Source organism: Mauremys mutica, chromosome 11 (assembly GCF_020497125.1).
Source record: "Mauremys mutica isolate MM-2020 ecotype Southern chromosome 11, ASM2049712v1, whole genome shotgun sequence".
NCBI classification, from domain to species: Eukaryota; Metazoa; Chordata; order Testudines; family Geoemydidae; genus Mauremys; species Mauremys mutica.
The window spans coordinates 6,732,817-6,747,780 of record NC_059082.1 but is presented as its reverse complement, the minus strand read 5'-3'; the positions used below and the strand labels follow the sequence as shown (position 1 = coordinate 6,747,780).

Sequence of the window (14,964 nt, the reverse complement as noted above, 5' to 3'; positions counted from 1 at the left end):
AGATGCTGGGCATGGTAGCGAGGAACGGGCAAAGCAGCACTCTGCCCAGGCCCCGGACAGGTGCATCAGAGTCCCTGTGCCTCCTTCCACACACAGGGCAGACCAGAATTCAGGCCACTGCGTGCAGCGCCAGATATAGTACCTCTGCTAAACTATACCTCAAACGATGCAGCCCGTGTAGCTAAATAATGTGATCAGAGGAATGTTTTGAGGCAAGCGCTATCAGATACACATGCCCGGTACCTCCGTATTCGCCGACACTGGCGCTACAGAAAGCAGGCAAAACTGTTCGCACCGGATGGGAACAAAGGCTCATGTGGGGGGTCTGGTGGGGGAAAAGCTGAGTTGTTACTGCAGTAAATGGTTAATACCGTAACCCTGTGTTTTTCAAGCAGCAGGGCTGCTGAGACGCTTTCGTGGGCTGGACCAGCCTATTGCAGGGGAAGAGCAAGTGCAAGCGAAGGGGAAAGAAAGGAATTGTTGCCTTTTTCTGGTGTAGGACGTAGCAGAATTCAGTGCTTAACCGACTGGGAATTCCCAGTGGCGGAGCTCCAAACACCTAAGAAAACAGATAACGATTGTTTTGTCCCATCCACAGATTAGGAAGGGGCCTGGTTTCTCTGGAAGGTCGCCTGGCCCTTCCCTTCCCCAATCGTTAATGTGTTTCCAATAAACAGCCACTGAATATTTTTCTTTCTTTGCTGGGTTTAGGAGGAGAAGGTGGACAGCTTGAAACACCCGCCTATTCCCAATCTCCTTACCTTACCCACACCAGCGTCCTTCTGTTCCATGCTATCCATCCCCCTTTGTCATTCCTAATGGATGGATCGTCTTGCGGATGCTTACTTCACCTGAGAGGAGGTTCACTCGCCCAAACGCCTCCACTCCCTCCACCTTAACACCACAAAAGGCCATAGCGGGGAGAAAACCAGAAACCCATGTCACCCAGATCCACAGCTATATTTAAGGTGGTAACATCAAACCCATGGCGAGGAGGCCCGGGCACATCCCGGCTCTTGTTTGTTTGAAGTGCAGCGAGTAGACAGAAAGCTTGATTATCCAGGATATAATGAGAGGCAGGGAAGAGACCATACGGTTTTAATGACTATTTAAAGGCGTGACATATGTATCAAAAAGCAATAAAGCTTAATACCTTCTTCCGAAATGTTTAACCAAATGCACTAATAGGTTTGGCTGTGCCTAGCTATGCTGCATGGTGATGTTATGAAGATCTATGGTGCGCCGTATCTATCCCCGGGGGAATGTCCTGTCTCACCAGCAGCTGCTCACACCAAACTAAGCATGAAACGGCCATTATTGTTATTTGTTTCTAAGTATTTTGGGTGTCCTGGAGCATGAAGTCGTTTGGGTCTGACTTTCTCAGGTGCTGAGCACCCTCAACTCCAGCTGAAGCCAACAGGAGCTGGAGGTGTGCAGCCGCTCTGATAATCCACCCTCTTAGCAACACAAGAGGTGCCGTGCATCATATGCAATGATAGGGCAAGTTTCCCCACACTGCCGTATCTACATGCCTGAATGGAGGGACTGCATCTAGCTGGGACATGGAAGTTCAGTCCCCAGGGCCCGTTCAGGCCTTGGTCACTCAGCTGAGATTGCCAGCAGGGAGTCACTTAGTCCCAGCTGTGGTGTTATTAGAACTGTGGTCAAACCTGTCAGAGACAGTCTAGGTATACTTGGGTCCTGCCTCATAGTGGAGGGATGGACTAGATCAGGGTTTCTTTTTCCTTTCTGAGGCCCCCCAACATGCTATAGAAACTCCACGGCCCACCTGTGCCACAACAACTGGTTTTCTGCTTATAAAAGCCAGGGCTGGAGTTAGGGGGTAGCAAGCAGGGCAGTTGCCGGGGGCCACACACCACAGGGACCCCCACGAAGCTACATTGCTCAGGCTTCGGCTTCAGCCCCAGGTGGTGAGGCTCTGGGCCCTGGGCTTCAGCTTTCTACCCTGGGCCCCAGCGAGTGCTGGGCCTCCTTGGCAGACTCCATGAAACCTGCTTGTAGCCCTCCAGGGGGCTCTGGACCCTTAGTTAAGAACCACTGGACTAGATGACCTCTTGAGGTCCCTTCCAGCCCTCCATTTCTATGATTCCATACTACTGGGAATTGGACTAAGCCCCTCAAATTCATTTCATGCAGGCTGCCAAACAGCCATAAGATGGTTAACCTACTTGTCTAGGCAGGCTTTGAATTATGGATCTACAGTAGCAGCGTGCGTGCCCATTTTATGTACCTACATACTGACCTGAGCATCCTAATGCAGAATGTGGACATCTCAGTTAGGGGCAAAAATTTGAAAACTGTGCCCAGAGTTTTAATATCGGAACAGAGGCTGAACTTCAGAAGTCCACTTGAAGGAGAACTGTGGGAAAATGGCACCATCACTGGTCAAAACATGACACATGAATTTTATGAGAGATCAGCTAATAATCCAAAGTAAGATTCTGCTTCCACTGAGCACTGAGACTGAGAATCTGTATGGATACTGCCACAGCAAGTGTCCAAAACACTGGAGAGGAAAAAGAAGGAAGAATATCTCTGACTTTGGGGAGTTTCAAAAGCCAATGTGAAATTTGCAAATGTCCCTTTCTCTATGGAGCTGATCCAACAGCTGGTGAAGTCAATGCAAATCTTTTCATGGTGAGACCTTGAACACATTTTTATGGCATGAATTTAGGGTGTAAATACTCAGAGCTCCTTAGCTAGGGCCAACAACTGGGGCAATGAAAATGCCAAGAATTCCAACACATAACAGAGTAACTGCAGCACATCTGGGAATGAATTCTAACCTGGAGCCCGATCCTGCATCCCTTGCTAATGAAATCAACAGAACTGCTCACATAAGAGTATGAGCTGCAGAATCCACTGTACAAAAGAACAAAACCCATTTCTGAAAGCAGAGAACAGAGATATAAGACAGCGATTGTCAAAAAGAGCCTTCTAAAATGTGTTCTCAAGATGGACAGTCATTTGTGAGATGGGATCTCATTTTTCTCCATAGCTTTCAGGAGGCAATGAAGCGTGGAGTGGAGAACACTGGTGACCATCTGGCCATTCAGAGCCCATCAGTTTGTTATGACACCAAACACATAATAAAGCACAATAGAATGTACAGGAGATAGAGAAAGAGGGGGCTTTGATTTATTTTCTTTACTGCCACTGACCCCTCCGCGTCTCCCATCCACCCCACACAAACACCCTCCATTTTGTATTTAGACACAGTCCGCTCTTAAAACAGCCCCTCACAAGACTTTCGCTTGCGACATAGCACAACGCGATATTCAAATGTCTGAGTTAGGATCCCAGAAGAAAACGGAAACTTTTCTGTGTAGGGACTTAACAAAGGAGATCAAAGAACTCTAAATGGATAGGGGAGGGCAGCAAGAGAGAGAGAGAGAGAGAGATTGAGACCCTAACCTTTGAAGGCGGGAGAAGTCCCCGGACAATAATAAGATGGTATTAGCCAATCTAAAAGGGAGATTGTAATGAGAAAGATAATTATCACTGAAATAGAATAAGTGTTCAAATAGAGAGTGAAGACATCAAATGTGAAGATCTCAGCCCAACCTACAACCAAGATTTTCATTAAGATCTTTGGGAGGCAGCATTACTTAGTGACTGAAGCTGAGTAATGGGAGTCAGGACTCCTGGGTTCTCTTCCAAACTCTTCCACTGACTTATTGTGCGACACTAGGCAAATCACATTAACCTCTTTTTGTCTCATTTTCCCCACCTATAAAACGTGGACAAGAATGCCTTCTTCACAGGGTATTGCAAAGGTCAATTGATGTATGCCTGGAAAGCATGCTGAGAGCCTCACGTAACAGGAATGAAAGTATTATGGAATATCATGCTGTGGGCACTTGGGCATTGTTTCGGAGGCCCAGCATGTCTGCAGAGCTCCTCCCAAATCATTCAGACTTTTGTTTCGTTGTTATTGGTTTTCCCCCTTAAACTGTGTAATTTACACCTTTGATATCTTGATAAAGCTAAAACCCGCAGTCTCTGGTGTTCACTCTCGGCAGTTTCTTATGCCCAAACACATTTGCTAGTCTCTAAGGTGCCACAAGGACTCCTCATTGTTTTTGCTGACACAGACTAACATGGCTACCACTCTGAAAACAATCACTTGAAGCTCTGAGTGGAAAAACTCAGACAATATAGTTTAGATAAAGCAGAAGCTGCTGGCAGCTAGAGTAGTTGAGCACACCGAGGGCACAACTCTGTTGCCAATGGAAGTTTTGCCACTGGCTTCCACAGGGGAAGGATTCGGCCCCTAGACAGAGACTAAACACTAGATCGGATGACTCTTGCTATACCTCTGAATTCCAAACAGTTCCCAAATACAGCTCAGCTAGCAACAGTCAGAGCTGGATACCCCTGCTGTGTCTGCACAGAGAAGCAGTCGCCAGCTCCTCATATTCATAGACCCTTTTGATCTTCTAGTTCTTAATGGAAAAGCATTTGCTCCATGACAAGGAGGCTGTCCCCGATGGCTGTGACAGCACTTTCATTAGAATCCTATGAACCGATCCTCCTCTCAGTTACCCCAGTGTCAATCCAGAGTAACCCCAATGGAAGTCAGTAGAGTAGCTCTGGATTTACAGCAGCATATCTGAAATCAGAACGGGAACCCATGTTTTCAAAGATGTGATTTTAAACCCTGCCTCTTTGTAATTAGTTCGGCTATGTAACAGTTTGCTTATTCCGTTTCCTTATTGTGTTGTTGCTAAAGAGGAAGCAGTCAGCAATATGGAAAGTTTTTATTTGTGCAACTTTCATGAAGATTTTTAAACTAGCTGCATTTTTTTTAAACTTCCCTTTTCTGCTCCCCTACCATGTTTGGTTCAACAGCCTTTACCACATGCATGCTCTTGGAAAAGATCTCCTACCAGATGCAAAGTACTTTTAAATTGCTTTTCTTCCACTCCCCCATCCCATCCCAATCCCGGGGCTTTACACTGTGTAGCTGCACCTGGCTGCATTCCAGGCAGTTGCTGATTTACTGCTCCAAAACCTGAATCTGCCTTACTCCTGCTATGAATTATTAGCAGCACTTTTATTCAGCACCTTTAACTTCCAAGATGAATGGGGAGCATCCCTGGTGTCTATCTCGGAGTGTGCAAGCGGAGGGAAAACATCACACAAAGAAATCTGACCTTACAGCCACTCTCAATTATTTTGTGCCACAGAAGTAAATGCTTAATGCCAGGGTTCCCAAACTTTTCCACTGTGTGGGCCACATCTTCATAGGGAAATCGCTGTGTGCCCCCTTCCCATCCCCGCTGGCAATGGTATAATATCCCTCTGGCAACTACAGCAATTGATTACAGGGAGGGGATTTCACATACTTTCAGCTTCTTTCAGTGTGATTTAGCAGCTGGGACCAAAAAGGAGGCCGGCACCATTTGACCTGAGTGCTCTCCATAGATCAGCACTGGAAGGAATACATGTATTGAGTGATCAGGATCAATCAGTTGTAGAGCTGGTATCACTTCTCCACTGGTAGCAGAGATACAGCTGTGAACCCAGCATGTGACTCCTGGTAACTGAGAGGTGAACATCACCGTGGAAGGATAGCACTTTCCCTGTCACTAGCATGAAAGGTTCAATTAGCCCACTCCGGCAGGAGATTCATAATTTGAGATTCAGGATATCATCAGTCAACCGTTAATGAGTGAACTGATGAGAGTGTGAGATGCTGCAAGAGGACCAGCCTGAGGAGGAGGTGAGTGCCTGTAATCAGGGGAGGATTATTATCATTCAGCTCCACGCTGCCAGCTGTGTTGCCTTTCTAAACACTTGCCTGGCTCCTTTCACCATGGAGACTGGTGGCTCGGTGAGTTTCGGAGCGCTTGGTTCTGGCTGCCGGCTGGAAGGCCCATGAGAAGAGGCCCTGTCAGGACTATTGCTGTGGGCCAATGCTAGAGCCTGTGTTTCCCTGGCACTGAGAATATGGGGAATGTCACGGGTGACTTTTTAAGAGGGCTCAGCTCCGAATCTTTCGTGGGTGGCTCAGACTCATCATCTGTTGCTAGAGTCCATCACGGTGGACTACAAGCACTACAAGCTTCCTCCAGGCCACCCTACCAGCAGGCCTCAACCCTGCCCTGGGGGGACCACTGGTAGAGGGGAGAGAGTAAATCAGTCTCCAGGCCCATTCAGCCTTTAGGCTCCCGGCTGGTCCTGTTAACAAGGGTGCTAACTAATGACGGGTGAGTTTTGTGATCACAAGAACTGGATGGGGGCATTTCAACCTGTTTCACAAAGGCAACAAAAGAACCACTGGACGTTAATGACTCCTGTTCTCTCCTGACCTGGGCTGGATACTCACCAACGAGGGATTTCGAAAGGAAAGGCTGTGTGTCACATGATCCTTCTCAGCTCAGACGGACAGACGTGTACTAGCTCTGCTCGAGGTAGCACCTAAAAATGGCAGTGGCCGCAGCAGCGTGGCCAGTGGCTCAGACTAGCCATTCGAGTACCTACCTAGGGGACTGGGGAGGATTGTACATTTAAAAAAAAACTTTCCTCTCTTCATGAACGTGCAATGCAAAGAACATCTAGGAAAAACTGAACCAGCATCTGTTAAGGGCCAGATCTTTACACAGGGCTAGGAAGAGGTGGATAAAATAGTTAAATGGGTGTAATTATCCAATAGTATCCTGGTTATCTTACCTTGTACGACTAGCCTTCCCTGGGCAGTTCTCCGCACCCTGGTGCCGGGTTTGTTAGCAGCACACACGTATATCCCAGAATGCTGCACAGTGAGGTCAGAAATCATTAGGTTTCCTGTCCCCAGCACCTGAATTCCTTCTACGCCAATGGGACGGCCATCTGGAAGAGGAAACAAGGCAAAATTATTTAGTGTACCTTTAAGCTGAACTCTCCGGCCCACTGCGAGGGGAGTTAGTTCTGAGACCCTTCAAGGGGAGTCCTTCCATTCACTTCAGTAAGTTTTAGCTCCAGCCCTCCACGGTGCAAGTCGAACGATGCATGTGACGTGCGGAAAAAGCCAGTCCAAGAGCCTCAGCTAAGCCTTTGCCCCCAATTACAACGTGTTTCATTAGTATCGGGCCCTTCCATTTTATTGTTCCATTGGTTGGGGTTCTAAGACTCCGCACCTGACAAACACAGCTCTAAATCAGCACTAGCCCGTTCCAGGGTGTTTGAGTGGAGAGCCAGGTGGTCATGGCTGGAGGAGCTGCCCTTTCATCAGATGTGAAACTGAAATCCTGTTTCCTTCTTGCATTTGTGTTTAGAAAGAAGGTTGAAAGCCCTACAGAACCAAAAAATAAAGGCCCAGCCTTGGGGATCTTAGACCTGAGCACAACACACCCTCCTCAAATAGCTGTTCCTTTAGGTAGCAAAACAGTTTGTGTGTTGTGCTTTAAAGGTGTATTGAGATATTAAGAAAAAAGGAAAATTTGGGATCGCTATTAAGGAAAAATTCCTGACAGTGATTATATTAGACTGTGGCATAGTCCCCCCAGAGAAGTAGTGGGAGTCCAATAAAGACTTTAAACATTCTGTAGGGAACAATCGTTCACTGGCAGGAGATCTGCTCGATGAGACAGTTATTTTCCATTTCGATTGGCCCAATCCTGAGATGCTGTGCACCTGCAGCTCCCATTGATTTGACCCTCTGATTCTAGGATTGGCTTTACTCCAGTTGGATGCATAACTCCTAAGTTGTCTTAATCACAAGGAGCCTTATACCAAAGGGCCCGTGAACGGTACCGCTTGCAAACATTCAGAGCTCTATGGAGCACACAGTGTCAATATCTGCTGTAATCCAATGATGGGAAATCTACGTGCAAATCAGTGTGGAAATGAGATTGTTGACATTCAAAATGTGGCTGGGTTACTGCAGTCAAGCAGCTGAGACACCTTATAATTTTTATTGTAGCTACTGGACTTCATGCTTCAGGCAATAAAACTGATGAGTAGCTGGGGGCAGGAAGAAAATTCCTTCTGTAGAACAGTAGTGCAGAATGAAGAGCTTTTATGGGGACTTTATCCTACCTGTGACGAATCCAGAGCCAGCCACAGCCTTACAGAAAACCAACTAAATGGCTACGCTGGACAATTACAGTATAGTTGTTCTTCCAGCAGAAAGGGACAAATAACTATCACCAGGGCCAGCTCTAACTTTTTTGCTGCCCCAAGCAAAAAAGAAGAGCGCCGCGCCGCCGAACCGCCCCCCCCCCAGCACCGCGCCACCGAAACCCCCCCTGAGCGCCACGCTGCTCAAAGCCCCGCCCTCCCAAGCGCTGCGCAAGCCCCCACCCTTCCAGCGCTGTGTCGCCCGAAGCCCTGCCCCCTCAGTGCCACGCCGCCCGAACCCTGCCCCCTCAGAGCGCCACGCCAAGCTCCCGTCCCCTCCGAGCGCCGCGCCGCGCCCCCATCCCCCGTCCGAGTGCCGCGCTGCCCCAAGCCCCCACCCCCCAGCGCGGTGCCAAGCCCCGCCCCCCCGAGCGCCGCGCCCCCCAAAGCCCCGCCCCCCCACGTGCCACACCGCCGAAACAAACAAAAAAATACCTCCAGCACTGCCCCGATGAATTAAAAAAAAGAAAAAAAAACCACCCGAGCCTCCCTGCCCCAAGGTGCCGCCCCAAGCACGTGCTTGGTCGGCTGGTGCCTGGAGCCGGCCCTGACGATCACCCAACCCAAAAGCCACTTTGCAAGCCATCTGTGATATATTTGGCATCTACCAATTTCTTCGGTTTGTTTCTACTTACGTTTAGGCATGCAATTTCTTCCTCATTCCAGGAACTACTTTATTTTATTTTTTTTACACCAAAAGCACAAGCACATATCACAGGAGCCAAACCACCAAGACAGCTTAAGTGCTCAAGAACAGGAGCCCTAAGAGATGACACTAGATATGAAACCAGGCCTTTCCAAAAAAAAAAAAAAATCAGCAGATCCTGTAGTATGTGTTTATCCATCAGACCAGCACAAATAAATAGTCTAACTTTAGATGGCACCTTGACAGAGAGCGGTGGGAAAAGGTACTATGGATTGAAAAACACAAAGCCCTGAAATTTGCAGAAGCATCTCCTGCCCATGCTCTTTGCAATGTTCTACAGGAAACGTTTAACTCAGAGGTTTCATTGTTCCATCTGGCAGGCAGACCCTGGACACTTCATTATTTACGTTACAGTGAAAGGTGCTTAAGTCTTTCAGATGGAGAAAAACAATGTCATTAAATAATTGGATAGCTAGCCAATGTGCTGCAGCAGTGAATTGCTCAGCCATAAAAAGGACAGTAAAGCGCGACCTGTCCAGCGTTTAATGAGCAGTAAGAAGGGTCTGTTCCCTTTGAATAATATCATTTAAACCAAACTGTAAAGGTCTGAATTAAATTCAAATTGAACTTGATTTCATCTTTAAATCAGACCTTTTCGAAGCCCGTATTTACAATAGGTGTAAAAATCAAATCGCTCTCTTGAGGAAGTAGGACAGGTGAAATATGTGAGCAGGCTGTACCTGGCAGGTAGGCTGTATGATTGTATAAATGAATTAGGAAATAATACAGAACTATGACTTGAATCCCCAGTCTGGGTTATTACGCTATTTACCATGGGCTACATAATTTAAACATAAAAGACCCAGGCTGTGTCAGATACACCGCACAGTCGAAATATCAGTGTCTATATGTTTCCATTTGTCTCTACAGCTGTCATCTATTAATTAGAGGTGTGAGACTTGGAGGAAATTTCTCCTGCCAACTAAATTTATCTTTTTTCTAAACAAAAAAAAAATAAAGTTCTCCCAGCTCATATTCACCAGTCAAGAGACAAGGTGGCTGAGGTAATATCTGTAATGGGACCAACTTCTGCTGGTGAGAGAGACCCGCTTTGGAGACACACAGAGCTCTCCTTCTGCTCTGGAAAGGTAGTGAAGAGCTCTGTGTGGCTTGAAAGCTTCTCTCTCTCTCTCTCTCTCTCTCTCTCTCTCTCACCAACAGAAGTCGATCCAAATAATAGATATTCCCTCACCCACCTCGTTCCTCTAATATCCAGGAACTGACGTGGCTACAACTACACTGCATCCGTGATTCAAGTCAGGCAAGTTTTGCCGTCTCTAATCATCATAAACGGTTGCATTTGCTGGCTCAATTCACACTCCCTCTCTCAGGGTCTGTCTAGAGCAGCACTCTGTTGTGTAGACCTGTGCTTCTCAAAGTCGGGCCACTGCTTGTGTAAGGAAAGCCCCTGGCGGGCTGGGCTGGTTTGTTTACTTGCCGCGTCCGCAGGTTCGGCCAATCGCAACTGCCACTGGCCGCGGTTCACTGCTCCAGGCCAATGGGAGCTGCTGGAAGGGCGGCCAGCACATCCCTCGGCCCGCGCTGCTTCCCGCAGCCCCCATTGGCCTGGAGCAGCGAACCGCGGCCAGTGGGAGCCATGATCGGCCAGACCTGCGGATGTGGCACGTAAACAAACCAGCCTGGACCGCCAGGGGCTTTCCCTGAACAAGCAGCGGACCAGCTTTGAGACGCACTGGTGTAGACACTACAGCGATGGAAGGGTTCTTCCGTCTCTGCAGTAAACCCACCCCCTCAAGAGGCAGTAGCTAAGTCGATGGAAGGAGGCCTAGCTGCATCTACAGTGGGGGTTAGGCCGACCTGATTACAGTATAACATTTTTCACAGCCCTAAGCGAGGTAGTATAAGAAATGTCATGGGGTGAGGTGTGGCCCAAGCCCCGCCCCTCCGAGTGACTTCGGTCCCCAGCTGGACCAGAGCATGGTGCCTCCCTCCACTCAGCCATGAACCCTCTCCTGGAGTTAGGCGCACGCGGATCTAGTCCTCAGTGTTATCACCAAGGCCCATCTCACAGTTGCAGAGAGAGCATGAAAATAATCCTTTGCAGAGGTCTGGCTCCTTTCCTCTGACGAGCATCACAAACATGAACTGCACCTCCCAACCCCCTGGCATGGTCAACACATATTCTCAAACCCATTGTGCAGAGCGGGAAACCCCACACCAAGATTTGCCCCCAGTCTCAGCGAGTTAATGACAGGGCTAGGAACACAACCCAGGAAACCTGCTTTCCTGACTTTAATCACCAGGTCCCCGTCTTTCAATACAACAGTGGTTTTCAACTGGTGGGGTCCATGGACCTCAGGGAGTCTGCAGACTATGTCTAGGATTTCCAAAGGGGCCCCCCCCTCCTCCATTTGAAAATTTTAGGGGTCTGCAAATGAAAAAAAGGTTGACAACCACTGCAACAGGCTGTATCACAAAGACGAAAAACATCCTGCCCCAGCCAAGGTGAGGCCAGAGCAAACTTGCTCTAAACACGGCTGCTCGGCTCCCGAAGCTACAGGGCTCAGAGGAGTGAAATGTTTGACATGACCTTTAACTTACTTTGAATCAGCGAGCAGCGGAGAGCCAATCCGGACGGGCTTGTTCACTGTATCCTGTTTGCCAAAGCTCGCTGAAGAGCTATCCACCCTTTAAAACAACAGGGACTGGGCAATCTTCAACGAAGCCAGTCTAACTTCCGAGTCTAACCAGTCTGGCAAACCCGAACCCAAACAGAACATGAACGTACCATTACTTGGCTTGTGATAATGCCTTGGAAGCCTCACACTCTTAGCAAGGACAAGAGGCAATGCATGAAAATGAGAGTGATGCATAGCGATGGGTGTGCTGCAATAGCTTCCCATTGCAATGCCAGCCCAGAAGACTTGAGACACCCTTTCCCAGAGCACAGGGAGGAGAAGGTGGTATTCCTCATGCAGCCAGCCCCCTGCTCTCACCCGAGCTCTGTGACTAGACTGCACTTTCTTCTAGGATGGTGAAATGGCTCAAACCACCACATGCACTACAGAAGTTTGGAATCAATCTGTCAGACTCAAATGGAGACAGGGGCTCAGATCTCCAAACTGCCTACTCGGGACAGGGTGCAAATCTACAGCGTACTATGTGCCTTCTGCAAGGTACCGAGCACCTCTCTTTCCCTTTTAGAACCAGCATTCACAGGGGCCCAAGGAGCCCAGCAAATTTACATGCAACAGTCCCTTCCGCAACAACCTCTCTAATAATAAGCAGGGCATTTTGCATCCTCTGAAATCGGCCATGCCAGCAGCTTTCTAATGTTTTAATTCTATGGATGACTTTGTAAGACAGAAACCATCTTGCGGACCTCCTACATCTTCCCACCCTGTGACATTCACTGTCTGCTAGACTATAGTCTCTTAGACATGATGACTAGTGAATCAGAGAACTACCAATGAACCACTAGAACAGGTGGTTCACGGACCATCATTTGACATCCAGCAAGCTGTCTGATTGAGCAGGAGACGAAACACAATTATGAGTCCCAGTGTCACACAGCTTCTCCAGGGGCATAGGAGGAACTGAACCCGAAGTACGTGGGCCTACTCTGAGACTGCAGAATTAGGTCATTTCCATTTCACTTTATACTGACGCGATTGTGACAAAACAACACTATGAACCAACTAGCGAACAGCAGGGTGGAATACTGATGGGGCCTTAAGAGGCATGTTGTTTTTAAGGTGTGGGTTTCGGCTGGTAGTGAAGAGCGGCTGGGTTACTAATTAATAAACACTGGTCACACTGAAGCTGGCTATACTCCAAATAGGAGACACCCTCAAAGAACCTCCTTGCAGTGCTCAAATAAAGTTTTAAAATTTCCCATTAGAGTGAAATCTGGATGAAAGATCCCTGCAATTTGGGATAGAAGTTATTTAATTTTCCAAGGTATCTGGGATGCTTTTTCACTGTAACGGATTCCATTGTTCTGTTTACTAAGCAAATGACTGGCACATCAGCACCAATTACAGAAATTCGTTAAAACGTGCCAGGCGATATGAATATGCAACAACGCGGATGCCTTTCTATTATAAGTAGCAAGTAGAAAGAAAGTAACAACTTTCTAATGTTGACCATTTAGGTCTTTTGTGAATTCTTTGTATCCTGGCATAGCAGCCTTCTACTTTTTAGACACATGGGTCTTCTACTCCATCGGACATTGGGCACCATGTATTAGCATATTTAGAATACATTGCAACAGTTGACTATTCAGTGTGTGAAGTGGTGAAATTTACTCTATTATTTCTAAACACTTTAGGGAATGGTGCTCCTGTCAACCAGTCAGCCATCCATTGCAAGCTTCTGTGTCCAATAAGTTACCAATTAATTGGCTCCTACAACTGTTGTATGGTTTATGTGCTGAATGGCTCTCTCTTTAGTAATTTCCTTCCCATTGTGTAACACTTTCTGACAAGTTCTGTATAACGCTATCAGATAATCACTGCCCTTTCTTTCTTGTCTCACTTTTCTAGATCTCTCTAAATAGTGTGTTATTTTGTCTCAGTACCTTTGATGGAGGCCAGACCAGCAGCTTGTCAGTTAAAGGATAAGCGGATACGTAACACATTAAGAATCATTATTCATTCTGCTGGCTTTGCAATAAGTTCCCTGGAGATTCATTTTGGACGGGTTCAGGTTCAAGTGTGTAGTTGTGAAAGGACAAATCTTATCTTTTTTGAACAAACCAAAACCTTAATGATTTTATACATCTCTTGGAACAAATCCTCTAATGAACATTTCACTTTGCAAAGCATTTCATGCAGGGGGAGACACAAGACCTTTGTGGTAGAGGAATACAAAATATTCACAAGGAAATAAAAGTAAACGTTTATTGCATATCATTCAAAAATTGACCCATGATTTGAGTGATTTTTTCCCAAACAAAACTGAGTCCATTTCCCACTGAAAATCAGCCAGGTTTTTGGCAAAGTCAGAGCAAAAAGTGGCTCCATTCGTTTAAGAGAAGACAGCTTTTACACAGAAAACAATACAAAAATTCACATTTGTGCTCATTTCTGAGTAAAACAATTTGAGGGGTGCAAAGAACCTCCATGAAATGGCAAAATCCTGCAAAAGTGAAATACTTCAGTGGGGACTTTTTCTGATTTTTTAAAAAATGGTGTGAAAATTATTCATTTATATTAGTTTTTATTTAAATAAAACTGAACTGAGACTAATCTAAGTTGGTTGCCTCCATTTAAGACCCCACTGCCTTATATTTTATAGTTTATGGTACTGTGTGGAAAGTTTTTTTCTCCAAGCTGTATTGCTTTAACAGCTATTTAAGAGGAGTCCTCCTGCAATTACTCTTCATGAACTGGCGTCTTAGGAGGTGCCTCAGACAGGTAAACTTCATACATGAGGAAGCTACATGTGTATAAACTCAATGAGGCATGAAAATACCTCTTCTTCGATGTCCCCCCGCCCCCTCCAACTGGTTTGGTCCAACTTGAAGTCCTTTCAAAGTTGTGTTGTCTCTTTTCCCCTCCTCCTCGCTGTGAGGGCACAAGAACGCCAAAGAATATGTCTGATACTTTCACACGTTATTGAAATAGTTCAAAGAAGAGCCAAAAGGATCCCTAGATCCATTAACCCGTCAGCAACCTTTCACATCATTGTAGAAATAGACAAAAGAATGTGGAGGAAGCGTTCACACTTACGTGGAAATAAAAACAGTGAGGTTTTCTTTCGACTCGGTAGCTCTACAGCAAATGCCATGACAGAGGAGTTGGGGTTTTTTTTGATAGATGGTAGTGTTGGACTGAATCTATATGGGGTAATATGGCTTGACGCTATTATATCTTCATTACTACACCATTCTATGGAGACAAGTGTTTTGAACAAGCCAATGAGCTGATATAATTAGGGCAATTAGAAAGTAGTTTATTATAGTTGAGAGTCAAGGTAGAGCGGCCTTGTGCCCAAAAGAACATTGCAACACCGTGGCATTGAATATCCAGCAGGCTTTTAAAACAGCATCAGTGTGATGATTATTGCTTGGGGGAAAAGGTCAGTTAGCGACAGACTTGGGTATTAACAGTCTATAGAATCTGAATGGAAAAGGCAGTGTGAAAAAAAAACTTTCTAGATTACCACTAGAT

General features: G+C 46.6%; 1 protein-coding gene across 1 annotated transcript in view; it reads right to left on the bottom strand.

Annotated features, from left to right (window-relative positions):
- The window catches only part of IGDCC3 (immunoglobulin superfamily DCC subclass member 3), a 176,288-nt gene that overhangs the window by 45,575 nt on the left and 115,749 nt on the right, over positions 1-14,964 (bottom strand). The window contains exon 6 of the mRNA XM_044978899.1: positions 6,697-6,855. Coding sequence (XP_044834834.1) covers positions 6,697-6,855 — 159 coding nt within the window. The remainder of the gene's footprint in view (positions 1-6,696; positions 6,856-14,964) is intronic.